The sequence below is a fragment of the Mauremys reevesii genome, linkage group 11, assembly GCF_016161935.1.
Source record: "Mauremys reevesii isolate NIE-2019 linkage group 11, ASM1616193v1, whole genome shotgun sequence".
NCBI classification, from domain to species: domain Eukaryota; kingdom Metazoa; phylum Chordata; order Testudines; family Geoemydidae; genus Mauremys; species Mauremys reevesii.
This window is the reverse complement of record NC_052633.1, coordinates 52,194,667-52,222,603: the sequence shown is the minus strand read 5'-3', so window position 1 is coordinate 52,222,603 and position 27,937 is coordinate 52,194,667. Positions and strand designations below refer to the sequence as shown.

General features: G+C 41.2%; 1 protein-coding gene across 4 annotated transcripts in view; it reads left to right on the top strand.

Annotated features, from left to right (window-relative positions):
- KIF5C (kinesin family member 5C) overlaps positions 1-27,937 on the top strand; it is a 124,760-nt gene that overhangs the window by 18,096 nt on the left and 78,727 nt on the right. For all 4 annotated transcript variants that reach the window (XR_005586250.1, XM_039495078.1, XM_039495076.1 and 1 more), the window contains exon 2: positions 26,363-26,453. Coding sequence is in view for 3 of the 4 variants with exons in the window: in XM_039495078.1 (XP_039351012.1) it covers positions 26,363-26,453 (91 nt within the window). In the remaining variant the exon portion in view is untranslated. The remainder of the gene's footprint in view (positions 1-26,362; positions 26,454-27,937) is intronic.

Sequence of the window (27,937 nt, the reverse complement as noted above, 5' to 3'; positions counted from 1 at the left end):
TTTCCAAGGAGGCTTTTCCATTATATATTATATTGTGTGTTTACATGCACCAAAGCTCAGTGTTAATAGCAATGGTAGATGTAAAGAGTTAGAGGAATGCTAATTGCTTGCAATGTGTTCAGCAGCTGGACTTGCCTATATTTTTCTAGTTTGGCAGACTTATTGTGATGTTAGTACATCTCACGGGAGGCAGTTGATGGTAGTGCTCAAATTGACTTCAGGAGACTCCTGTTCACTCTGTTACAGTCATAATCATAAGAAAAGCTTTCAGAGAATACTGCTCAGTCCATCTGGATTTTTTTTGTATGGTCAGAGGAGACTTTGTATGAGGTTCTCCACTCCCTCTGAGGTAAACTGGGGAGCAGTGGCTGTTTTGGTTAAGAAGGTGATGTGACGCTCTTATACTGGAAAAAATGCAGAGTTGCTTCACACCTTGCTTAACAGAGCGCTGTCAGTGATTGGCTGTAGCAAAAGATAAAATGAAAGAGGAAACGAGAGCTGCTGATCGTGGACCTTCCAATAGGAACATGCTTATTTTTTCCCTATACTTTTTTTGAAGACCTAATATTTCAGTTTTGAGTGTGAGGAATATTGGAATTTCATAATATCTTGTAAAAATGCACTGTTGATTACCATTAAACCCCCTCCCCCCCGAGACCCACACTGGTCACCCTGGGTCCTTACCAACAGCAGCCATCAAAGTGAGTCACTTAAAGATTTCCTATGTCTTCCATGTTGACTTGTGTAGTACCTCATGTGTTTCTAGCCATTCATGAACCTTCTCAGCTGTGTAAGTTGCATTGCAATCAGCCTGCTAAAACAGCTGACTATATTTAGATATCTACAGCTGGAAAGAGGGAGCCACTTCAGTGTGAACAATGTTTAAAGTGTCATTTGTAAGTAGATGTCTCATCTTTGTCTATTTTCTTGTTTAAAAGACTTAGAAATGTATAAGGCTTAGATGTGCATAAGTGAAGTTATGTAGTGGTGGTTGTAATACCTTTCTAAATGGCCAAAAACGTAACTTACTGATGAGTGCAGAAGGGGAAATACTTTTACTGAAGAAAAAGATGAATTGCATGATCAAGTCTCCTTTTTGGAGCGAGGGGTGTGCATAATTGACATTCCATCCATTTAGCCTCCAGGGCTTGGAACATTTTGGTTGATTATCATTTCCTTTAGTTTGCTAGCTCTTGGTGTCTGGATTTTTTTTTGTTAAAAATATGAATATGCAGAATGCAGGCAAATTTCAGTTGCAACTTTTCTTATTAAGAGCACCTAATGCATACGCATATTTTGTGTCCATTTTGTTAAATTTCTTAGCTGAGCCTGTAACGCTACAACTCAGTGAAGATCTAACACAACCTATTTACACCATGCAGCTTCTTACAGACCCTTCCTTTTCCTTCATTCATTTTTATCTTCCTTTAGTCTTTCAAAACCCAAAGGTCACATCTAGATGAGACCTTGATTCCAGAGTGGTGTTAGTCATGCCATTCTGATCGCTTGAAGAAATTGTGAATGTAGAGCTGAATATAGATGCAGAGTAGATTTTCTATTAAGAAACTGTTCAGACTACTGCAGTCTGAAGCAGCAAAGTTCAGAGCATGTCTTTCAGCGGTGTCTCTGCAGGATACTGAAAGGGTATTGAGTGCAAGTCATTTGAGATAGTAGCCTATGTGTGCAATATACAGTAAACCCTGTTTGAGCTGAGTGCTTGTATGGAAGCAGAAAAATGACATAGGGGAGAAGGGCAGGAAGGTGGGCAATTACTGAGTGACTGTGGGGTAACCAAGGCTTTCCTTAGCTCCAAAGAAAAATCCATGTTGGAATATTAGTGGTTTCCCCATGGGAATATTTTACAATATACTGAGCAGGGGACTCAACCTGATAATTTGAAGGGAAGTATTCCAGAGAAAGCTGTGTATTTCAAACCAACCAACCAACCCATAAAATACCCCAAACTCTTCCCTTTAAGAATTCTTAAAGAGCTGTTGCTCAGAAGCACATGTCTTTCTTGGTGGGTCTGTCTTCTGGAGAAATCAAAGTCTCTTTGAAATAGCTGTCTGAAATATTGTGGCCCTTTCCTTCTCTTTAAACCTGTCTTCCTGTAATGGAAATCTGCTAACTTCATCTAAAACCACAGTGGTGGAGGCAGCCATGGGGCCTGGCTTTGGAGGAATGTGCATGTTATCCTTCAAGTGGACGTTGACTTTAGAAGGCTGATTGTGGTCCTCCTTGTAATTCCAAGAAAACCTCCTAGTTGGGGTTCAGGATTATTTAAAACCAGAATACTTTTTTGAAATACAGGATTTAACTGTGTGAGTGCTTCTTTAGTAAGAGACGTAAAATATCAGAGAAGAGTCTAATCTTATGCAAAGTGTCTATAGTATTTCTCTGTGCACCTCTGTCTGCTGAATGAAATCCTATTGCACTGCAAAATTTGAATCACCAGTAAACTTTGCTATTCATACCAGAGACCATCTTCAACTGCACAGTTAAAATTTTGATTATTTTAAAACTAGGTACACTGCTGTCAGTGAAGCTGGTGGAGGGGAAGAAGATGGCAACAGAAAATAATTTTCATCATTATCAATCTTTGAACTGGTCCAAGCTAATTTTGAGAAGGAAATGGAGGTTCCAGTATTTGTAAAATGACTTCTTTTGCATTTGTTACCAAAATGTACCTTCACCTTTGTTTATCTCTTACGAACCTATGTGGTCCCCACTCTCATAGTATCTGGCATGGAAAAATTGGGAAAAAATTGAAATTTGCAGTAGTTACTTGCTTATCAAAATGAAACTTTATTTACTTATTCAAGAGTGAGAAATATATTCTGTATAATTTACTTGTCAGATTGTGACAGGATGCTGAGAGTTAGTGGGTGAGCCAGCTATCTGATCAATCAGCTCCCCTGGAGAAGGCTGAGGATATGCAAGCTAATTAGCTGATCAGGCTGGGAGAGCTGATGAGCCAATTCGCCCAGCAGCTGAGGGGTATAAGAGACACAGGAAGGGAGAAGGGGGGTAACCAGGGCCTGGAGGAGAGGGCTAAAGGCAGAGAGGCATTGTATATAATATAATATTGGTGCAAAGGACTGTGTTAGAGTTGGTAGTGATGCAACTCGGTGGAGAGAGTCTGAGAGGTTTCTGGGGCATCTGAAGTTGGGGATGAAGTGTTCTCATCCCACGCATGGAAAAAGGACTGTTTGGTATATTTATGATACAAATAAGTGTAAATTCTTTAGTTTTGATTTTATAGACTAGTGACATCTAGCATTAGGGGTGTGACTGCAGCTGCAAACCAAGGTACTTAGGTGTATTTTTGCTGTTGGCAAATAGGAAAAAAATGTTGAAAATAAAAAACAATATTGTTGTAAACAAAAGGGAAGGTTATCCTTAAGGTTCAAATGGTATGTAAATCACATATTATCATGCATATACAGATGAAATTCAATTTTTTAGAGAGAGCTGAGGAAATGAACGCCCTATAATGTAGTTAGCAGAGCTCAGTATTAAAGACTAATGATAAATTTGTGTATATATCCTAACTTTATAGTAACAACACCACCAGAGTCTTTAGTAGTGCATCATCATTGATACAGTAAGTGTCAGCGTACATGAAACTAGCTATTGTATGAACCAGTATACTTAAGGTGACCAGATGTCCCGTTTTTAAAGGGACAGTCCCATATTTAAGCCCTCCTCCAGGTGTCCCAATGTTACCTTAAAAATGGGCAAATTGTCCCATATTTTATGTCTCTCCCTCCCACCAGTACTGGCAGGTCCTACTGCTGGCCAGATACCTGCTTGCCAGCCGTCCCCTTGCGATCAGTGAGTGGGGGGGTCCAGTGGCCAACGATGGGGTGGGTGTGCCAGGCTGGTGGTGGGGCAAAGCTGCAGTGCGCAGGCTGGCTGATCCTGCTGTGTGCTGGCTCTTGGCTAGCAGGGTCCTGCCCTCCATCCCATTTCCAGCCGGCACTGGCTATGTGCTGTGAACTGCCGTGGCTGCTGAGTGCAGGCAGGCACCAGGTGGCGGCCGGTTACTTGTCCCTTCTGCTGCCCACCCATTGGCCCTTTCCGTGCTCCCCCTCTTGCTGTTCTCTCCCTGCTTTGCCCCTTTGGCCCCCTTCCTGCCCTGCTGCTCCTCCATATTCCCCCTCCCCCCCCGAGCAGGGTGTGTCCCACTCCCAGCACTGTAAGGAGAACCAGCCCCTGGTTGCAGTGCTCAGCTCACCAACAGCCTGGCCGGCAGGCTCCTTTCTTGCCCCACTGCCTCTGGCGGGCTAGTGACCCAGAAAAAAGGGGAAGAGATGAGTTCTGCAAAGACATGGGCCAGGTCATCCCCCCCCCGTGGCTCCCTTCCCTCCCACACAGTGCCAAAAAGCTACTGCTGGCCACATTCTGGTGTGATCCGTGGCAGAAATCAGGGGCGTGCATGTGACTCTGCGTCCCCCCCCTTCCCCCACGTGTTGCCTCAGGAACATGCAATGCCAAGTACCAGGAGAGTACATAAAGCATAGAGTGACTTTGCTGGGAGGGCCCAGAACCTACTGAGTTAAGTGTTGTCTGGAATCAAAAAGCCAATCTTTGGTCTAGCATTTAATATATTTATGATCTCTCTTGCAAGTTTTACAACGCTTAGAGCAAAGGTGGACTTTTCTGAATGTGCCATTTGGGATTAATTTAGCTACAGTGCATAGTGAATGTGCATATCTTGTCAGGTACTCATCGAATAAGACAGGGCTCTGAAGGATTCATTGTTTAGGTTTGGCCAGTGCATGTGCTCCTTTTTAATTAAATAATTTGGTGAACTTTCTGTTCTCCTTCACCCCCTATAGCTCAGATCTTCCTGCTGTTGCTTCCAAAGCACTTCTAAGATCTAACTTGTTTGTTTCTAACCATGCAGCATAAACGCTTGCCATGCTCTTGACTACAGCAGGCATCTCCTCTCCAGTGTTCTCAGTACTGACTTCATAACCTTTCAGTTGGTTAGAAAATGCAACTGCTAAAATTATCCGGCCTGTTGATCTAACTTTATTACTCCTTCGTTGAAGCAATCCCCTGGCTACCCCTTTTCATCGCATTCAAACTTAATTGTTTATCCCTTTGGTAGTGCATAATGACTCCCAACAACAGTCTACAAGTCAGAGTTAAGGTGGTTGTGCTGAAATATGCATTTCTTTATACTTGATGAAGATTTGCGTTTATGTGGACAGTGCAGGATTTATGTCGTCTTAAGTGCTGCTTAGGTCTTCTAAATGTTGTCACAAAGCAACTGTAACTGTGTGGAGTGTGTGTATTTTTTTTTAAATTGTTTGGAATAAAAATGGTTCCTACCTTTTCAGCCTACTACTCTCATGGAGCCTAAAGCACCTTTCAAATGTTAATTAAGCCTCTCCTCTCCCATGTGAAGAGGTATCCTCTATTAACAGACAGGGAAAAGAGGGCATAGAGAGTGACTTTCCTCAGGATACTCTGCAAACTGACATCAGAACTGGGAATGGGACTTAGGAGTGGAATGAACTGACTGCCAATTCTCTGCTCTAAGCATTAGACTAGAATGCTTCACTGCCTTCCATTACTTTTTCTCTTATGGTATAATCTTGTTAAGAGTGGGTTGTTCTAGGTCTGTCCTGTAAGTGATAACACTGAGTGATATCCAGTTAATCTAAAATCAGATTTATCACCATCTTGCTGAGGCAGGCAGTACATTGCCCAAATAGCTCTGTGACTTTCTGCATTTGTCACAGTGGTGGAACATGCATGTGAGTCTGAAATGTCCTTTTAAATTTGGTGTAAAAACTGACAGTGCTGCACATTCAGAAATGGCTAACTTGTTTGCTGCAGTAACAAATGCTGTGTTCAATAGACCTCTCATCTGTTAATCACTCTGCCAGAATGTGCTTCCTGACAGGGAAGCTTTCCCCTTGTGCTGTGTGGTGTTCCTGATGACTTGCTGTTAATCCCGGGGGAATTCTATGCCAAAAAATAAAAATTTCTGCACACAATAATTTAAACTCTGCAAATTTCTCCATATTTTATTTTGTCAAAATAGCACAAAATAATCACGCCAGTTTCAATTATTTTGGGAATTTATTTTGAAATACCTGTCAGCAAGTATGTCTCTAATAATATAGACAACAAAAAAGATTCAGGAAATGTTTTTTGACGAATAGATTCTTTACTAGGCATATTAATACAGAACTCGGAGTAATTCATTTAAACCACAATACAGAAATGTATTTCCCACACCCCTCAGAAGCAGTGGGCAGTGCAAAGGCTTGGGGGAGGTAAGGGTAACAGAGAAGCTGAGGGAGAGGGAAATAATTGCTGGGAAGGAGCCTGGGAGTGAACCTGCAGGGTGTTGTGTGTGTGTGTGTGTGTGTGTGTCGGGGGGTGGGGGTGGGGGAGGTGAAGGGAGGGAAGTATGGAACAGTTTTTTTTCGGGGGAGGGATTATAAGGGAGTTGGGGAACCTTCCCCATGCAGACTCTGCCTGACCCCTAGCCTCTCCCATTCAGTCAGGGACATTTGTCCTTGTCCTCATGTGTCCCTGCATCCCTTCTACCATTCAGACCCTGGCTTAATGCTGTCACCTCACTAGCTTCTGTGCCCTACTTCAGCCTGTTCGCCCACTACCCCTTCTGAACTCCACTCTGTGTGAGGTGCTCCCCCAGCAGCCCAGTGTGCCTCGCTTTGTCTGTCCCCTCATACTCCGTGTCTCCTCATCTGTCTCCACGGGCAAGGTGCTGTGAGGAATTCAGCTCTCCTCCTCCATCTCTGCAGCTGGCTGCTCTGGCCTGTGAGCCAGCTGGCCTCTGTTCTGGTGCCACAGCAGCCTCTGGTGGGCAAAAGGGGTAATAGCAGCAGATCGCTGGCAGAATCTGTTTTCTGAGGAGAAAAAAATAATCTGCAGGCAACATGAATTCTGTGTGTCTGCAGTGGAGCAGAATTCCCCCAGGACAAGTACTGTGTGCTAGACTTTTGGAAAGGCTTATTGAAGTGGATGTTTTTTAACTGCAGCCTGAACCACTTATTTGCCTGCTAACTTTATTGCATCAGCAGAATTGGTGAATGTCGCACCACACAGAATGGTATTTCTGCTTTTTAACCCATCTCCCTGTTACTCTTGTAATGGCTGCATGAGGCATTTACGTTGGACCTTGGCTGAAATGCAGAATTTTTATGTCCTTTGGTGTGTTCTTTACCTGCTGTTCTGGCTTGAGGCACCTCATAACCTGTTTAGCTTTAACAATAGTTCTGCATTTGAATGGTTTTATGATTAAGACATTGGACAGAGACTCCGGAGATCTGGGTTTAATTCCTGGCTCTGCCACAGGCTTGTGTGACCTTGAGCAAGTCACTTAATCTCTGTGTGTCTCAATCCCCTTTCTCTAAACCTTGTTGATTTATATTGTAAACTCCTCTGGACAGGGACTATCTTTAGCTATATAATTGTGGTTCTGATGATGATATGTGGAGGCCACAACCATCCTAATGCGTCTAATAATAAATTAAGCTGCCAAATGATTAGGTTTTTAAAAAAAAATAAACATGCTCTCCAGTTTTGGCCCTTTCAATGTGTAAGTCAACAGTGCATATTTTACCTACTGGACAGTGAAGATAGGATGTTGCATTCTGGCAATTAGGATAGGAAATACTGGAAATAAAAAAAAAAGCTGTGTCAGATGGCTTGTATCTTAATAAAAAGAGCAGCTACTTGTGGCTCTTCAGTGCAAAGATCTTAGTGACTGCTTTTTCCAGGGAATGCCTGCCGGACAGAATGATTTGGAGAAGGATTTATGTAGAATGCCTTGACGGTACAAACAGGATTGATGAGCTTGATGCTAGTAGAGCACAGATGCTAAATTATGTGACAATCCTGGTCCTTTGTGCTCTGGGAAGAAGGTTAACATGTGAGAGACCTGACATAATGACCACCTGCACTCTGGGCGGTCTAGCTGTTCTGAGTAGACGTATTGTGAAATCCAGATCTTCAGTGAATATCCTATGTATGCTGTGTTCTTGGTTTGGTTGCTTCTACTTCCCTAAGGAGCTACGTATTACAGCTAGTTGACCCATCCTTTCGTGGGTTTATTAAGGAAGTACGTATTTAGGTATTTTTTTCTCCCTGTTACTAAGATTTGGGATACCAGCATTTCCCCATCTGAGAATCTGACATCTTTGGCTAGAAAACCTGGCTGACTAACCACTTCTTGCACATTTGTCCCAAGTTGTTTACTGTTAATTGTGTGTCGTCCTTTCCTCTTCCTCTATCTGGCAGATTCCTTCTGTTAGGTGGAGACATGCAAGAAGGCCTGGATTACCCATGATCCTATGTTAATAGTCCTTGTTTTGATGACTGGGATTATAAGGAGGTTGCTCTTGTTGTGTGATGTGGACATGGTCCTTTTTTCCACTGCTTTTTTCAGGGAAGGTGAGAAATTAAGCCTATGTTCCCTCATCTGAGTCTGAAACTAGTGTTCCAGAGGCTGTGTTCACATTGTCTAACCGAATCCCACTACCTTTGTGCCCCTAAGACTCCAGGTGCTATTAATTAATTTTGTATAATAAGAAGCTGCAGAGGAAAAGGCTGTAATGGCAAGACTATATACTGTTTGAAGGATAAGTCAGGAAATTCTACTCAGTGTGACCAGTTTTAGCAGGAAAAAAGGGGCGAGATATATCCAGTAACTTCATGTCAGCCTTATTGCTACACAGCAAGAGAAGAGAACCTAAATATGAACATATTGTCTATGTAAGCCTTATTGCATTTTGAGTGGGTAACCGATTCACAGGAATTGTAGGCCAAAAGATCCATTTCCTACTTTATTTAAAAAGCGCAAGTCCAAGAAAGAAACTTCTAAAAGAAAACAACTCCCCAACATTTTAAATAAAATTCCAATCAATATAGGAAAATATTAGACTGTATATTTTATTTCTAATTGGCTCCATGCCATAAATATTTATCAATCTGGCAGTGAAGTCATGTTGTTTTTCAATTATTCATATTGTTTATGTAATAATTGTTTGGGTTACAGTAGTGCATAGTGGCTCCAGCTGAAATTAGGGTCCCATTGTACAAGGCCCAGGAGAATATATCCCTTCCTGCCCGGATAAATATGTTGATAGGTTGGTTGGCATAGGCACCTCTGTACCAACTGCTGGTCTCGCTAAGCCAGGCAGAGTCAGTGCAATCAAATTTTGGATAAAGTCACACAACTCTGGATTTCTTGGCTTTTGAGTTCCTGATTTCTCAACTTTAATGTTGCATTAATGCTAGTGTGTGTATGTTTGGCTTTTTGGGTGGTGGTGGTGGTGGGACAGGTTCTTCATATAAAACATAACATTTTATAATCTATCCCCCTGTTTCAGAAAACTGGAAAAAATGTTCTATTTCAGGCATGCTAGTTGTCTTCATGGCATGTGCTCCAAAATTAGGAGAAGAAGGTACTTCAAAATTCTTGCAAGCATGAACTTTGTTTCTGCCCACGTCTAGGTTGATACTTTCAAATGAAGACTGACCCCATTTTCCTTGAAATAAGGTTGGTTATACTGAGTCATTCTAAGGACTCAACCATTATATCAGGGTCCATCCCCAATGTTCCCTTTAATTTTTCCCATCAATGTGCGGAATGGATTTTGCTATGTGCACCAATATGGACGTAATGTGTGGTGGGGCTGAGGGGTTCGAAATGTGGGAGGGGGCTCAGGGCTGGGGAAGAGGGTTGGGGTGAGGGCTCTGGCTGGGGGTGCAGGCTCCGGAGTGGGGCTGGGAATGCGGGGTTTGGGCCGCAGGCTCTGGAGTGGGGCTGGGGAGAAAGGACGGCCCCGCCCCAAGCAGCACCTGAGCCGGAGGAGAGCACCTCTCCCCGTAACAGCAGTCCAGGGCTGGAGCTGAGGAAGAGGCGCCTTTCTCCCCACAACAGCAGCTCCGGGGTTGGAGGAGTTAGGTGTGCGGCCCTTGGTGGCACCTTAACGGGAACTTAGTCCACCCCTCCCTAAAGTGTGAGATTTAAAAATAATAAATGTTGGGCTCTTTTTATTTGCCATCTAGTTTTTGAACTCTTAGGATTCAGATTTTCAAGCTTTTTTTCCTGGAACCACAAGGGCTAGAAACCTTATATATAGAATCTGAGATTCTAATGTAATCACCTGATTCCAGATGTTGGAGCTTTAAAGACAACACCAACTATTGTGAGACTTGTGTTTAAAATCATGAATGTTGGCAATGCTGATGACTCACCCTTAAAATCAAGGTGATCTGTTTTCTTTCTCAAATTAGTGAGAGAAGATTCATCAGGGAAAATATTTCTTCAGACTGAACAGCAGAAGCTTATGGATTTCAAGATCATGAATAGAAGGGTCTTGACTGCCTTTTACAGGGCAGGACCCCCACTTATCAGTATCGTCTTGTTAGAATCAAAGTTTCCAGTGACTAACTCAGTTAGTGGCCACTCTGTGCCTCTCGGTTGGGCTGCTGTTCCCTTCCTTGGATTAGAACATTGATTTGTTTAAAAAAGATGGTCCTGGATGGAATGTGAAATGTTAGGAGGAGAGTGAAGCACACAACAGTCTAGCTGAGAACAGAATTGAAGGAAATGTAGGGTGACTAGATGTCCTGATTTTTATAGGGACAGTCCTGACATTTAGGTCTTTGTCTTGTATAGCATCTATTACCTCCCTACCTGCTGTCCTGATTTTTCATTCTTGCTGTCTGGTCACCCTAAAGAAATGAGAAATGAAATCGAAGTGTTGCACAGTGACAAGAATTTAGCGATTGTGAAGAGAGAACATTACACCAGAGAGATGGAAAATAAAGCTTTAACAAATAGATCCTGTGTATTTCTTATTTATCTCTTGCTCTTATACAGTGAGCTTCTAGGTACAAGTTACATTAATCAAGCTTATACCATGCTTTAATAATATTGTACACAAAGCAGAAATCCGACTGCTGCACAGTCAGTGAAGGGGAATCTTCAGAAGTACCACTACAAAGAGAAATGTCTTGCATGCAATAAATAATCAAAATGTTTACACATGTTTAAGTGTAATAGGATCTCTGTCTAGTTGCAGTCTTCACTCCATCTCGAAAGAGGATTCTGCCACGAGCAGCCAGTCTCTGCATTACTTACAGAGACAGGGCAGTACCTGCTTTGATGACGCTTGGGATTTGGAAAGCCTTTTGGACAATGGGATTTTAGCCCCTGGTGTAGCTGCATTGGTGTAAGCCCCTACATAAACAATTTACACCATATGTAAATAGACTGAAACCAGGTAAGCTGCATGCTAGAAGTGTGTGCTTGTGCAGCTGTGCTGGTGGCTAAAATTCCAGTGTAGACAAGGCTGAAGCTACCGTCAGAGTGCTTGCTATCTTTTATGTCAACATATTTTCGCATGTAGTTCCCCAAAGAATAGCATTATGGAGAGATGGAAGGAGGTATGCAACTGGTTGTGCTGTAATTTGCCAACATTAATTCTATTTTTTTTAAAAATGTCTTTTAAATTGTGTTACATGTGAAGCCGCTGAGGTAGGCTGGTAATACTTAACATTTAGAGCATAATATAAATGCTCAGAGTGTTGTAAAAACATTACATAATTGAGCCTTTCAACCCTTCTCTAAGATTGGAAATTACTTTGTGTGCCAGATGACTTAGTATGTTCAAGTGACTTGCTTATGGCCTCACAGTGAGTCAGTCAGTGATGCAGCAGGGACTAGAATTTAGGCGTTCCTAGGCCCTAGTAACATACTCATTCCACTATTAAAGCACAGGCTCTGTTGTCATGCTCTTTCTGCTACCTTGGAACACTACTTGGTTTTGACTTCTAAGAATCTACAGTTTTTCTCATGTAGGATGGAAAAAAACCCCTAAATGTTCCAATATTGTTTCTAGTAATAACATTTACTATCTGTAGTTGCATGTTAACAGTAATGGGATTATTACTGTTATGGTAGTCTGGATGTTAAACACTTAGAGTTTGTGGAAATATCTGTGTCTCAGTTACTTTGACTTGGCTATATCTTCAGGATAGCGTTGCAGAGGAAATCAGTGAGTGTGGATAACAAGCAATGAATCTCGTGCAGAAATATGTGGGCCTTTACTTTTTTATTTTTTTGAATATGGAAGTTTTATATGTACTTGTGAGTTGTGTTGGCTCAACTCCACTGCCAACAGAGCAGGTATTGTACAGCACAGGCAGTGGGAGTGCAAGCTTCCATATGTTTTCCTTCCAACGTATGCCTACCCTGACCCGGAGGGACCACCTGGAGCAGTAAGCAGCTAATTTAGCTCTCCATTCCCATTCAGGCCTTGGTTTTGCTGAGAGTGCCAAGAAGGATACTGTTTATGTGGACCAAGACTGCCATCTCATTTCATGATGACCCCTGCTGACCTGGCTTGGATTTGAATTTGTGACCTAGAATGCTCTGTATCCCATTCCTAATCCCCTGAGCCATCTAGTCTCCCATAAATCTGTAAGTGATACCTTGACCCAAGATGCCAAAATGGGGTTACAATGAAGGGGGTCACATACTGCGGTCCTGATGCTGCAGTTCTCTTCCATATGCAGAGTTGATAATCAGCAGCTCCCTTTATCATTTGTGCTTCCCTAAAACATGTTTAATTTTTCTCAGATAGTGTTTGCCTATCTCTCGTGCTTATATGAATGCTTTTGTAATAAAACCTCACATTAAATAGAGACTTTGCCCCATCTGTACTTCATCTGAATATAACCATTTTCCATTGACCTTTTGAGAGGGCATTGTGTGTCGTCTGTTGCTATTATGATGATCTGGCTGAGAATATCTTATTAATAAATTCATTTCCATGTTGTTGTGAATAGTATAATATAATCTTTAAATTTCTAGTTTTCTTTAAATGGGACTTTAGAAACAATATTTGATGCTTCTCTAGTGGTTCTGCAGCAGAGTTCTTTTGTGTTTTTATAAAAAATGGAATATTAAAAGTGATGTAATTCTGTTGCCACTTCAAGTGCAAGGGGAGAATAAAGATGGCTTATTAGAGAAGCACGTGTATTAGAGTGTTAGTTTCAGGCCTCTAGGGGAGGGTATTACAGACAGTAACTTCTCTTCCCCTTGTCCTTCTGTAAAGCTAGGTTTTGATAGTGTCTCCAAGTTATTAATTTTACACACACAAAAACAAACATGGGAGATGAATTGGAACCCGATCTTTTAGTTTTTACAACCCAATGATTCAGGAAAGCAGCCAGGTTATCCTTGGCTTTTGTCCTCAAACCCAGTAAAACTTGAGTAAAGGATTGTTGGAAAAATCATGAGTCCATCTTTCATTCAACTTGGCAGTGCTTTAGTTGGATGCTTACAAGGGGCCTCTCATCTTGATGGTCCTGGAAGGTCACCATTGAAGATGGAAAGCATTGAATGTGTTGGAAAAGAAAACCATGTTAATTGTGGCCTGGAATAATGTGTCTAGTGTCCTTACAGGGCTTTTGTTTAGGGGGAGGGAGAGCTCAGTGGTTTGAGCATTGGCCTGCTAAACCTAGGGTTGTGAGTTCAATCCTTGAGGAGGCTACTTAAGGATCTGGGGCAAAAATTGGTCCTGCTAGTGAAGGCAGGGGGCTGGACTTAATGACCTTGAATTTCAAGGTCCCTTCCAGTTCTAGGAGATTGGTATATCTCCAATTATTATTACCTAAGGACTTCAGAATGTGGTCTGAGAGAGCATGGCTTGTCTTAAGAACAGTTGAAAAGCAGCATTTTAAATGTTTAGCTCGGACTGACTTTGACTGTGTTTTGTGGAAGTAAAATGAATTGGTTTGTGACTGTGTGCTGAATGGGACTGCAAATACATTCCATGTCAATAAGGGCATTTTAACCTAAAATAAATACTGACTTTCCCCCCATAATGCAGTAACACAAACTACTGGAAAACTGTGAGAACAAGTATTGGGTTGGATGGAATGTCTTGCTCTCCCATTTAGTACTATTTCAACTGCATCTGTAGGTAAAGGAGTAAATCCAGATTCACTGATGTGTGTTGGAATTGTGTCTGTTTATGCTAGTGGTTCATTTGGTACATACTGTGTGATATAGCGGCACAATATAATGGGAGAGATTTACACCTATTTTAGATGGGTGCAAACTAACATCTCAAACTCGTGTGTGAAGAACAGGTTTCTCCTTGCAATCTCATTTTGGCAAAAATGTACCCTTTTTTGATCTGCCTTTATCTACATCTGGATTCGTAGTGCAGCAGCCTTTCTGTGATTTTAGGAATAAATGCATAATTTATTGTGTGTCTGAAATATTTTTTTTTATTCTGCCTTAATTCATATAATTTAAAGGGAGAAGAGGGAGGAAGGCTGGGGAAAGCCCTTTAACCTTATGAAAACAACTTAAGTTGGAAATTCACGATTCTAATTCCACAGCACATGGTAAAGGACCCGAATAGTGAGGTTGTGAATGTGCATTTTAAATCAGCATTATACAGGCTCTAAATGAAATCCTTTTTCAAATTTATTATTAACATAGTTTCTTCTCTGCATGGCTTCTTCTCTATGAAGACTAAAAATGAAGCTTAAATTATGCTGCGGAAAGATAATGCTGCTGTTCAAATGCCTATTGTTTGCTGTGAATTAATCAAGTGCTGTTTATGAGAGAGAGAGAGAAACTGATTGTGAGGTGTTACATATACTGAAAAGTAATTAAGGCCCCCATCTGCAAGCTGCTTTGTGTGGCACGGGGGTCCCCTTGCATGGTGCAGCTTGCTATATTCGAGCCAAAATTAAGATGTAGAGAAATATTATAAACTATCTCAGAGATGAGAAATGGGGGGAGGGGGAGTTCATTTATCTGATTTATGGGTATTTCTTGGTGCTCATCACTGTAGTATCTAAGCATCTTACAAAATGAATTTATCCTTGCAGTACCCCTGTGAAGTGGGAAGTATTATGTCCCTCTTACAGCAGGAGAAATTAAAGTGCAAATAATAAGTTACGTGACTTGCCCAATTTCACAAGTTTGTGGAAGAGCTGTGACTAGAATCCAGACCTTTTGACTTCATTCCAGTAACTTCCCTACCAGCCCATCCTAATTCTTTGTCCATTATTGCCCTTAATATAGGCAGTAGAATTCCTGATCATATCTGATAGCAAGAAGTCATCCTACTCTACTGTAGAAAGGTGGTGTTTGTTACCATTCTTTTGGATGAATCCATTTGAGGCTTTACTTTGATAATTTTTAATGATAAACTTGCCCTTCTACCAAAATGCAAATGCAAGAACCAGCCATCTTAGTAAGTATTTTTAAAAACTGGAAAATCCACCAGAGTTTAGATTTATTTTCTCAATCACTGACATGAAGTAGGATTTTTTTTTTGTATTTATGCCAGATTAATTTTATAGAATCTTATTCTGAATAACCCATGCACCAAAATTGTTTCTAAATATATTTGTTCTCAGGAGAACAATTTAAATTTATCCTAGAGCAGTGTTCCCAAATTTGGGATGCCACTTGTTTAGAGAAATCCTCTGGCAGGCCGAGACAGTTTGTTTACCTGCCCCGTACGCAGGTTCAGCCGATAGCGGCTCCCACTGGCCGCGGTTCGCCGCTCCAGGCCAATGGGAGCTGCTGGAAGTGGCATGGGCTGAGGGACGTACTGGCCGCCACGTCCAGCAGCTCCCATTGGTCTGGAGCAGTGAACCACGGCCAGTGGGAGCCGCGATCGGCCAAACCTGCGGACGGGCAGGTAAACAAACCTGCCCGGCCCGCCAGGGGTTTTCCCTACACAAGCAGCGTCCCAAGTTTGGGAAACACTGTCCTAAAGATATGAAGTCACTTGCTGTAAAAAGACATGAGCCTGTTTCATATAGACTACTTTACTTTATTTTGAGCTAAGTAAGACATCCTAATTCTATCTTTTTTGAACATGAGGCCATGTTGTCATTGGTAAATTTTGGATCTTGATATATTTTTGCTAAAATGACCAGCAGCATTCAGGGCTCAACACCTAGAAAATGGTTGCTGTGACTTTCTTTGTTATGGACTCCAATACAAACAAAATGGAAGGTGGAAAAAGAGGAATGGGTATCATAGTTAAAGCTCAGGACTAGGACTTGGTAGATCTGGATTCTTTTTTTGCTCTCACAAACTTGATATATGACCTCTTTGCTTCAGATTTCCAGGTGTAAAATGGAGATAATTCCTATTTGTGCTTTGCTTATTTATTAACTAGTATCTCTGGTAATTTACAATTGATTATACCCCATTTTTAGACTAGTTTTCATGTAAATCTATTATATTTACATCGCAACTTCAGATTAACCTGATAAACAAGGTAATTATATTTTTTTAAAAAGTCTATTTGCATGTTAGAGTGTATGATCGGTGGTGTTTTTGACAGTACAGACACGTTTGATTAAAGATATAAACTCTGTGGCAAAACCTCTTCTTTTCAAACAAGAGACGTGTAAAATGTTCCTTAGTAAAACGGATCTTATTTAAAGTACAAATCCTGGATGCAGATACCCTTTTTTCTGGGTAAGGCCTATTTGTAATTTAAACTTGGTATGTGTAACTGTTACAATTAGTAAAGATGTTCAGAACTCACCGTATCACAATGAAGGCGGATAAGTGACATTTTAAGCACCAAACACATCTATCTCGGGAATACTACAAAATGTAGTTAATTCATTTCCTCAGGCTTCCCTGGAATTTCTCCTTCCTTCCCCACTACCTTTCTGTTTCCTCCATAATAGGATGGGCACTGTGGCATCCCCAGAATACCAGACATTCCAGTACTTCTGGGAATGGCATGATTGCGCCCTGCCGGAGTGATGTGTGAGGTGGGTCACACTGGCTGGGGGTGGCACGCTCTGAAAAAATGGGGTCCTCCATGCACGCCCCAACTGCATGTGAAAATACCAGACAACCATATCCAGTTCTAAATTGCTACTGGACAGGGGGCAGTACTTCAGAAAACCAGGACTGTATGGCTTAAAACTGGTTAATTGGCTTCCCCAGTGGCCTAATAGATAAGGCAATGGCTTTCTAAGTCAAAGATTGTGGGTTCAAGTCCCATCTGGGGTGAAAAACTACTTTCCTGGGAGGGAGGGATAGCTTAGTGGTTTGAGCATTGGCCTGCTAAACTCAGGGTTGTGAGTTCAATCCCTGAAAGGGCCATTTGGGGATTGGTCCTGCTTTGAGCAGGGGGTTGGACTAGATCCCCTGAGGGTCCCTTCCAACCCTCTAATAATCTATGATTCTATGAAAGCAGCCTTAGAGGCCCATCTCAAAGGGTCCTAAAGCCTGGGCTCCAGGCTTAGCTCAAATGTGTACATTGCAATTAAACAGCCCCTGAGCCCTGCAAGCCCAACTCAGCAGGCCATTTGTCTTTTGCAGGTGTCTAATTGAATGGTGAAGACTGCATGTTCTGTTCACTTAGTGCATTTAGCAGTTGCTGCTGTAACCACAGGCTTATAGAAAGGTTAGGCACTTAAAGAATTTATTTTTATCAGTTAGCTATTTAAGTTGGCTTCTTTGTATTATGAAGACTTTTTATATTCATGCCCTAATGTTCTAAGGCATTTTCAAAGAGAACAGTTTCCAGGTCTATTACCTTAACATGAATTCAGGGGAAACTAAAACTGAGGAGTGACTTCTAGAACTTCTATTTCTAGATTGCAAATTATTCCACCATATCAACAATTTCATGGTGTAAAATTTCTGTACTCTTTGAACATGTTACAAAAGGTTAAAGATTCTTTCTGCAGAGAATGAAAGTTACAAATTGCGCTGCAGCTGTGTGCTAGATTCCAGCAACCCCAGCGAAATACTCAAGTCTGCTGTGTGGTCTGTCAAGCTATTTCCTGACTTGAATTGCTCTGCAGTGCCTGTTCATACATAATTGCTTGGTCTCATTTATTTTTCAGTTGAGGATTAGGATTATTATCAGGATTTAATAGTTCATGGGAAATGCTGTTGGTGTACATTGACTGTGGTATTCCAGAGAGATTATGAGCTGAGTAATTAATTTAGTTATCTGTAAAACCTTTTCTTACACCTGTCTTTAAATTGTATTTATTGTTAGATGTATTTAACATGTTCTAATCATTTTTTTTAAATAAAGAGCAGTTATGGTCAGAAAATGCCCTGGGTAAAAAAGGCACATCCTTACTCAGTACAACCGCTGGCCTCTTCCTTTTTATTTAATCAAATGTATGTGTTAGGAAAGCAAACAAATTTTTAACCTGTTTTTTAATTCTGGTGGCACTCTGAAGCTAACAGAGCTATGGGAGAGTGAGATGGGTTCTGTTTGTTCTTGTGCATCAGCAGGAATTGTAAACTAAGATTCAATTGTAGACTCTGTATTATTGGTGAAAAAGAACCCATTTAGACTTTCAGATCCCATTCTGACTTGGAGAGAAGGGTGTTAGCCCTTTCTCCTTGTGAATGGAACAAATTTGATATAGCAGTCATGATGCAATCAACGTGGCCCCTACACTTACAATTTTGAGATGGCATCAAATGTAATAATTTGACACTAATATAGGCTAGGAAGATGACATGAAATCATTCTTCTCTTCTTGGCAATAATACCAGTACTAGACATGGGGTGGCTGAGTTAAAGATTGAGTGCCTCTGTAACGGGGTTCACACTGTGCCCCTGGGCCCCCCTTTTCAATGAGTCAGGGACACTCCAGTCTGGTGCAACACCCGTGCTCTTTATTCTCAAAAGGTTTCCCACCACCCGTTCCCAACTATATACAGTCTTTGCCTACAACAGACTAGGAGGCAACAGACTAGGATGCTCCTACTTCCTTCTGTGCTTGACATTTCTCTCTCCCTTTTTCCCCCTTCTTTGCCTTTCTCTCAGCCTTTATAGCCAGGATAATGAGACTGGCAGGTGCGGCCAGTTATTGGGCAGGCACGGGGCTATTCACTCAGCCCCAATCCATTCCCTTGATTGGGTCTGGAGTGGCAGGCGCTGATATCATTAAGGGCTTCTCAACCAGCACCTTGCCACAGCCTCCGATAATACATTGCTTTCCACTCTCTATAAAACTTATGTTCTTATGTTCCCTTTCAGGCATGCAACAAGTATTCTTTTCTTGTTAGTGTTGTATGTGAATGGTGTCATTTTTAAAGTATGCATATTTGAATGCTCTGAGATATTATATGTATAATGAAGTTGTTAGCCAAAAGGGCTCGTTTCCCCCTGGAGCTTACCTAATTACACCAAGGAGGCACGGAGACAGGAAGACGAGTACCACACCCTTTATTGATCGGTCAGCTGAGCGGGTGTTCCTCTCGGCTAGTGCCAGAGAAAGAGACACACCTTACATGGCCAGATGGGCCTACCTTTATACCCCGAAACAAACAACTTAGCCTACGTTTGTCTACGTCATTTGGTTGACCTATAGACCCTGTGGATAATTGGGTACGCAGGATACATATATCATTTTGTGGGGGCTACAAGAGACATACAGCTGTTGAGGATACATTTGTCATTCTGAAGGGGACACAAGATACATCCGTTGACCCTTTGTACTAGATACTTTGGATGCATACATGTGAACGCAGCTGCATACACTTGGGGAGCCAACATATACTTGGGGAGCCAAACAAAACTGATAAGCGAAATAGCTGACTTAGGTAGATACACGGCCTTCAGTCTAATGAGTTCTGTAAGCTTTCCAACACAGTTTGGACAAGCATAACATAACTTTGGTTTACTCAGGCCTAATACGGAAAGGCTTCATTAGCACTATGATTTTTCCAACAAAGTCATATGATCATCTGTTAGTACTTCCGATATCTTGGTGAATGTACTTTGCTTGATATGTTTAACCCAGTTATACATTATTAATTTTAGCATCAACAACAAAAATCTCTGACCTGAATGATCAATGATGCAGAATAATGACCAAGTTTTCTTAATAGTCATAGTGCACGCAATCTACCTGGTAAAGATGACTATGTGGTCTAAAACAGCTCTGCAGTATTCCCCTCTGAGAGGATCAAAAAGATTTGGTGCCACTAAATGATTGACTGACAGTAACGATCAGAGTCACATCTCTGAATGCACCTCAAAGTCATTGTCTGGACTAGTGGGGGTAGGGGCATAGGAGGGTAGTGGCCCATTTAAGAGTCCCCTCTCCCTTGGTGGTTGTGAGTGGGAGGTGACTGGGAGAGGGGGGCCCATCACCTGAGTGGAAAGGTGTGAGGGCCATCAAAGCTCAAGTAAGCCATTGGCTCCTGCAAATGTAGGGGATGGTATATTAAATTCTGTGCTCCCAGAGTCTAGCCTGAGTCCCCTCACATGTCCGATTAGTAGCTCAACTCTCAGGAGCTCTTTCCCAGCCTAATGGCAGTGACTACCTGCAAGAATGAAGTCACAAGTGAGAGAGAGGATTCTGAAGTATAAAGCAGGCAGTGGTCTACAGTTGTAACTGCCAGTTCTTCAAATCATTAGGAATACAAGGTGGATGAAATTTGAGAGTCAGTGTTTAGATCCAGCCAGCCATTCAGGGGCAGTTAGATCTCTGGAACCTTGGTTCTTGACCAGTTTTACTTATTGCAAAGCAGCTAACATCTTGAACATTCAGGTGTACATTATGGAGGAGTTTACTTAACTTTATTTGAAGGCATAGATTTGCCCTCTGAGTTGTTGACACTACACGGTGCATTGTCATGGCTACTGCAAGGACAGCCTCTGTCAGGGTTAATAAGGGGATCAGCAGGGAAGGATTTAGATAGGGTTTTGGAACTTGGGGATCTGCAACTGGAGGAAGAGGTTTGAAACTCTGATGGCAGCCCTCCACCTGGTGGAAGCCATTATGGAAGAACCATGACCTGCACAATATGACTCACTGTTTGGATAGTTCTCAGATGAATTAATTTACTAAAGATGTGGTCTAATTCAGTGGTTCTCAATCAATGGTATGTGTACCCCTGGGGGAACACAGAGCTCTTCCAGGGGGTACATTTAACACATAATAGATATTTACCTAGTTTTACAACAAGCTACATAAAAAGCACTAGCAAAGTCAGTACAAACTAAAATTTCATACAATGACTTGTTTATACTGCCCCATATAATATATACTGAAATGTAAGTACAATATTTATATTCTTTTTTATTTCTTTTATAATTATATGGTAAAGATGAGAAAGTAAGCAATTTTTCAGTAATAGCATGCTGTGACAGTTTTTTAGTTTGTCTGATTTTTGTAAGCAAGTATTTTTAAGTGAGGTGAAACTTGGGGGTATGCAAGACAAATCAGACTCCTGAAAGGGGTACAGTAGTTTAGAAAGGTTGAGATCCACTGGCCTAACTAAACCATATCCCTTGCATCTTGTCCATTTTTCCATGTGTCCTGGACAAACCATCTCTTTCCCTGTTCTCGCTCTTTATGCTTGATTAGCTGAAATGCTGCTGTTACCCACAGTCTCTTGATTTGTACATCTGAGAGCAGAGAGCTCTCAGTGAAAGGCACTTTTCTCTGTACTTCCCCCTTGCTTCATTCTTGAAAACAGCAAAATAGCAATTTGCAAATGCTCCATTTTAGCTGCTAAATTCCCTGAAGATTCTGTCTGCACTAGGGATGCCCCACTCTGGAGCTGAACGGGTCTTTCTCTGCAGTTGCAGCTTTGGGCTGCTGCAGGCTGTGTCAGGTCCAAGCACTTGAACTGAGAGCAGGGCGTCTCTTGCTTCTTGCTGGAGGACGCTGCCTGATTTGAACACAGAGGGGTCAAAAGCCGGATCTGCAGGGCAAGGGGTAAGGAGCACCGACTGGGACAAGAAGCCTGGGATAGGGAACGGAAACTAAGTCTGGAAGCTGTGGGAGAGGGACTGGGGAGGGAAAATGGGACCGTGAGTTGGGAATGGGGTTGGGGACTGGGATTGGGACTGGTTCTCCAGCTTTCCCTGAGTGGGCCCTGTGGGAGGGGCTCCCCACCCACCCCTCACTTCTGGCCTGCAGAAATTCATCATTGGGCTCCTGCCCTGCGAGCCTCACTGGACACAGCCAATACGCCACCTGAGCTGCCTGCGCAACATCCAGCCAGTCTGCCTCTGAGCTTAATCCAGAGAACATCTCTATGTTCTCTGGAGTACTTGTGCAGGCAGGTCTATGCCCATCCATAACTAAAGGGGGAGGGCCTTTAGTTATGGATGGGCATAGACCTGCCTGCACAAGTACTTCAAATAGGACAGACTTTCCATCTTCAGGAAGATCTGAGGGGTCCTGCTGTATTAATTTAGATGGAATAAATGGGCCAAAAGTCCTTGCATAACCCAGTCACTGTTCAACAGTATAAAGAAGGTTTGGTATACAGAGACCTCAGCCCGCTTAATGCCATGGCAATGACACCATTAAAAATCCTTCTAACTTTCTATTAAAGATACAGAAAAGGAGGGAAACCAGTTACAGCATTTGAAATGTAAAATATTAAGTAAGGCTTTCATTTTAACAACATCCCTTGTTCCTTTCCCTTTAGCTGGAGAGACTTTTTAGATGGAAACTCCCCCTTGTTTGACAGTCTTTTAGAGGGTATCAAGGATGGTAATAACTGTCATTTTGGGGAGAGAAGGTTTGAGGTGGGCTGGAGCAGTTGTTGTTGCTGTTAGTCTGATCACATTTCATCCAAGGTAGTGGTTGAGATTCATCTGGAGTTGGCAGAGGGTGGCGATATTATCTGGGTCCCCCTCTCTGCCCTGGTCTGGTCAAGTTATCTCTTAGGATTAGGATAAAGAAGGTTCCCAGTTCCAGAAGATGGTGAAGGTAGCAGCCATGATGATGAGGCTTGTTTCAGTAGCCTACATCTGTTCTTTTCTCTCTTCCTCAAAAATTTTTTAAGGATGCAAAAAGGTGATGGTGATTGGAATAGCTCATCCTCTTATTATTTATTGTCAACAAATTAGGCCTAATGTCCAACACACCAATTTTGGTTCATTATTTTCCAGTTCCCCATCTGTTTATATTAGCATGATTTCAACACTGTCCTTGAATTTTCTTAAGTCCTATGATCTTTGGACTAATTTAGTTTCTCTGTGTTGTTCTCTTGTACCTGCTTATATCATTCTTTATTAAAAATGTCTTGACCTATTTTCCATGGTAAATACCTAAGCAGGTGCAAGGTATAGCCCAATTGTCACAATAATCTTGTGCAAAAAATACATGATCATGTAATTGAAAACTCTGTTGTCATGCATATACTTAAGGGGTCTGAATTAAGGTTGTAGACTACCTTAATTCTTGCATTTCCTAACTTTTGAGTGCTTGGTATTGGAGTCTTAATGTTCCTTTAACATAGGTTTTGTGTGTGTGTATGTTGATGTTACAAGTTAAAGTGAGCTCACAGAAGTCCATTTTATAAAACATTTGCTACTTGTACCTTTTTTTCACATGTGGGGAAAAAAAACAAAGCAAAGGTGTGAAGAGTTCGGAATGTTTAAAAGTATTATATAAAGGCAGGTGTGAACAACCTTAAGATTAAACCTGAAAAACTAACAGGTGTGGGAGGAGCTTATGGTAGGGGATCGATGGTAGCCTAAAGAAGGGGTGTGTGGGGGATAGAGGAGTTGGAGAACCTTGTTTACACTACCTTAAATGTAATTATAACTTTTCTTAGAGAGAGTTCTGTCCATTGAATTGGATATATTGGGACACATTCTTTAATAGCTCCAGAATTTGGCTACCAGTAACAGTGTTTGTTAGAGATTACTTTATACCAAAGCCCTGGATCTAAAGAGCTCCCTACTGTAGGAGTTTGAATGCTTGCCCAAACTTGTGCCTTGGGTCCATCTCTAATTTTAGTGTATGATTTCAGGGATGCCTCATAAGGTCAGAAGTTAATGGTTCTAGACAGCTGTGATGAATCTTGCAGTCTAATTTTCCTTACTTATTTATTATTGCTATTAGTATATCATTTTTTGAAGCTCTCCTTTCTAAAGTGCAAGTGATCATCTGGGTTGAAAATTAATGTGGTGAGACTGCTAGAAATGATATAAAATAAATTAGCTGGCATTTTTTTCAAAAGAACTGTATGAGGTAATTTAACCTACATGGCACTTTTTGAGCTGTTTGCTCACACTCTTTTACTTTTTAGTTTGATCAATAAAACAATTTAATGTTTGTAACTTGCAGATAGTGCTTGTGAAATTTACCCTTTCAGCTGTGTACAAGATTATGATGGATCGTCTACCTGAGTTCTTGAAGATCTCTGGCATTTTTCTTGTTGATTTCTCATGAAAGACCTGTATTGATTGCCCTGGAAACTGAAGTTCTCTGTGTACATGGTAACAGCATGGTGCAAGGTCTGCCGTATAGCTTGGCTGATGGACCTCAACCCTAACCTGGGGCAAATGTCTCTGTGGGTGAGAGGGTAGTTCAGGCTCAAAGTATATTCAGTCCTTCCTTGGGCTTTCTGCTCATGGCTCATCTTACATGGGGAAATTAACCAGGATAGCTATTGTGGATTAAATTTAAATGGGAAAAGATGCTCTTTTTTCTACTCAGGGAGTTATTTCAGAATAGCTACAGCACTTTAAACTCACACCCTCCCCTATTCCAGAATAAGTTCCCAGTGTAGACAAGCCCTTAAGAGATCAAAAAAGGGGATCATGCATGTGCATGAGAGAGAGATGGAAACCTATTAACTAGGAACTGGATGAAGGCAACTAAATTCATTTCACATAGGCTACTTGAGATCTGTTCTTTGAGAATATACCACACACGCTTTATTGCAACAGGACAGTATATAGTTTTATGTGCCTCCAACTTTTTAAAAAATGGTTGGTAATACATGTTCTTATCTACAGTATTTCATATCTCAAGGATGAGCTTTTTCTAATATATTTTATATTTATCTTGCTTGTATGTGTTTTACTGTAGTTTAAGAAGTGAATGTTCAGAGTTGCGGAAGTGTCAGGTACATGGTTAGCTTAAAATAAATCAGAGTGTAACAAGAAAATAGTGAGTCAAGCACAAATATTTGAACAGTTGGCTACAGATGGCAGATGTGATTGCATGATTTACAAGAGTGTGACCCATTATGTCAGATTTAGCCATCAATCAGTTACTTGAAACAGCGTTACAGGGATTTCCAGAACAAGTATTGTATTTTGGATTGGAGGTATTGCATTCTTTGGTGGAAAATTAGAGAGAGAAGAATTGGCTTCTGTTCTTCATGGCATTTAACTGAAGAAATCTTATTTTAAATGAAGATAGCTTAGCATTTACTTGTTTTTACTGATCTGTAAGGATGTTCTCTAAGCTTCTGTCTTAAAAACTATTTACCTTTTAATGTCTTCCACATCAAAGGTTTATTTCAGGATAGCTGGCATGTATTTCTTTGTAACCAATCCCATGTTGCTGCCAGAAGGAAGAAAAGCAGATTCCACTTCGTTAATGCATGTGTATAATTTTTCCACTTACTTATTCACGACTTTTCAGTGCGTCATTTGCCATGGTAATTAGAATCCCTGGCTAACTTCGTTTCTCTGGCAAGATCATCCTCTGCAACCTGATAAAATCCCAATGATAAAATCCCCACAGCCAAATGTTTTTGTTTCATTTCATAAACACGTGCTTCACTTTGTAATCAAATTTGTTTCTAGCGCACAAAAAACCATTCACATTGTTCCAGTTGAAAATCTTTGTAATTCTTTGAGTAAAAGATCAGTATACTAGTCTACTAATTGGTTAGGCCTTCCACTCCTTGGCTTCTTTTCTTTGATTACTGCTATGCTTCAACTTATTTGCATTTTCAGCACTTAGCTGAAGTCCAGCTATTTTCTTTCCAAATAATCAAATGTGCTAACAACGTTTAAGATTGATATGGGGCTGGTTAGACAGCAATGCAGGGCTTTTAAAACTGATGATAATTTGAATTAATTTGGTCTGTCTTCAGTGATCTTTACCCCTACGGTTAGAATGGTAGAAAATTGTGATGAACTTTGACACAGATTCCTTTTCAATCATAGATTTGGGTTAGAAATATGGATCTTCTATCTTAAATTCTGGAAGAGATGGGGAAGAACTCAGGATTACATTAGTCACATTTTAGCCCATTGTTTCCTACCACTTTCTTTAACTGTATCCAATTCAATGAGCTAAATACATAGGAAATTTGAGGGCAACATGTGCCATTCCATATTTGCTAATGACTGGGAACAGACTTTCAGACAACATCAGATGTGTTGTTTATTCATTGTTTGTTCACTGAAATACATCATTTCTGTTGCACTGAACATCTTCCCTAATTTAAACAGCCATGCCTTTGATCTGGGTGCCTATTAAATGGGTTCTGCCTTCTTACTGCTTTGGCTATAGGTTTTTATCATTTTCTAAAACATTACTTTGTGTTTTATTATTTCAGCAGGCAAAACCTTATGTCTTTGATAGAGTGTTACCACCAAACACGACCCAGGAACAAGTTTATAATGCCTGTGCCAAGCAGATTGTTAAAGGTAAGTGTCACAATTGTTCTCTATTACAGCAAATGTAAACGTTAATTTTTTTTCTGGATTTAACTATAAAAGCAGTATTGTCCCATTTACATTGGAGTTCATCTTCTGGTAGGAACCAGCTTTTAAATGAGTTTCAGAAACAATTTCTGCTAACGTGGGTTAAACACAGTTTGTTTAGTGAGTGTGGAATCATTTTAAAACACTGTCAGAAACTATTTCCTCCAGTAGATAAAACAGTAGGAAAGCACCTCGTCTAGAAAATGGCTTTCTAAGATTGGTTTAACATGTTTTTGTCTGCTGTACTGTGACTAAGGAAACTGTGTTTTAAACCCATGTTAGCAGGAACTTTTTTGGGGAAAAAAAAATCCCAGAAAACAGTAGTAGAGACTGCTTTCTAAAAACTTTCCTAAATGTGGGTAGGCCCATAGGACAGGGCCTGGTCACCTATCCAACTGAAGATGATAGAATGGCTTCAAGAAAGATGAGAAACTTCAGTTTTGCTAAAAGGATGAAGATCAGCTGCTGCTGAGGTACTTTACTAGAACAATTTATGGCTTCAAAGATGTTTCTTGTCTAAGAAGAGAACACAAAGGGCTTGAATCAGCTGCTGCTTTGTGCACAGATAGCACCCATTAAAGGAAGCTAAACACACAAAAAAGTACGTCTACACTGTAGCTGGCAGCATGCCTCCCAGCCCAGGTAGACAGACATGCATTAGTTCTGCTCAATCTAGTATGCTAAAAATAGCAATGTGGACTTTGAAGCATGAGCAGTGGCATGGGCTAGTCACCAAACTATGAGCATGCCTGACCCCTGGAGTGTGAGCTTGGTTGGCTAGCTCGTTAGCACACTAGCTCAAGTAGAGCTTGCATATGTCTGTCTGTCTGGTCCGGGAGTCACACTCCAAGTGGCAATGTAGACATACCTTAGTGACAGTCAGATTGCACACCTGTATCTGAAAAAAAAAATTACTATAAGTCATTTCAGTTTTATGCTTTAACTTGAGAACCATGAACTTATTCAGCACCCTCTAAGGATGTGATCCAGAGGTGCTGAGCAATAGCAGGTGGCCATGTAGTTGTTCAGTACTTCTCAGAGTCAGCCCAGATTGGTTTCATAATGGCAAATAAGGCACCAAGGCCGATGGTTGCACTTTTTGGATGCTGAAATCACTTGACAGCCTTGTTTAAAGCTTTTTAATGCTCCTTTAGGGTGTTATAAACTGTCCAGAGGTGCATTGATTTGTTGTTTAATGCTGTGTTACTGTCAGTGTGAGGCATGCTACCTGGGGGTGTGATGGGCTGGCTGGGGAAGTGTGGACCCACCTCTCAGTTATTCTCCAGAGTCTCCCTCCCTCCACCCCCCAAAAATGAAAGCAGTGTCTTCAACAGTTATGGTTGCAAAGGAAATCTTCAAAACAGAAGTGAGTGTAAGATGGATATCTATCTACCTGAGTTAATAGACAACCTGAAACAACAGCTCTG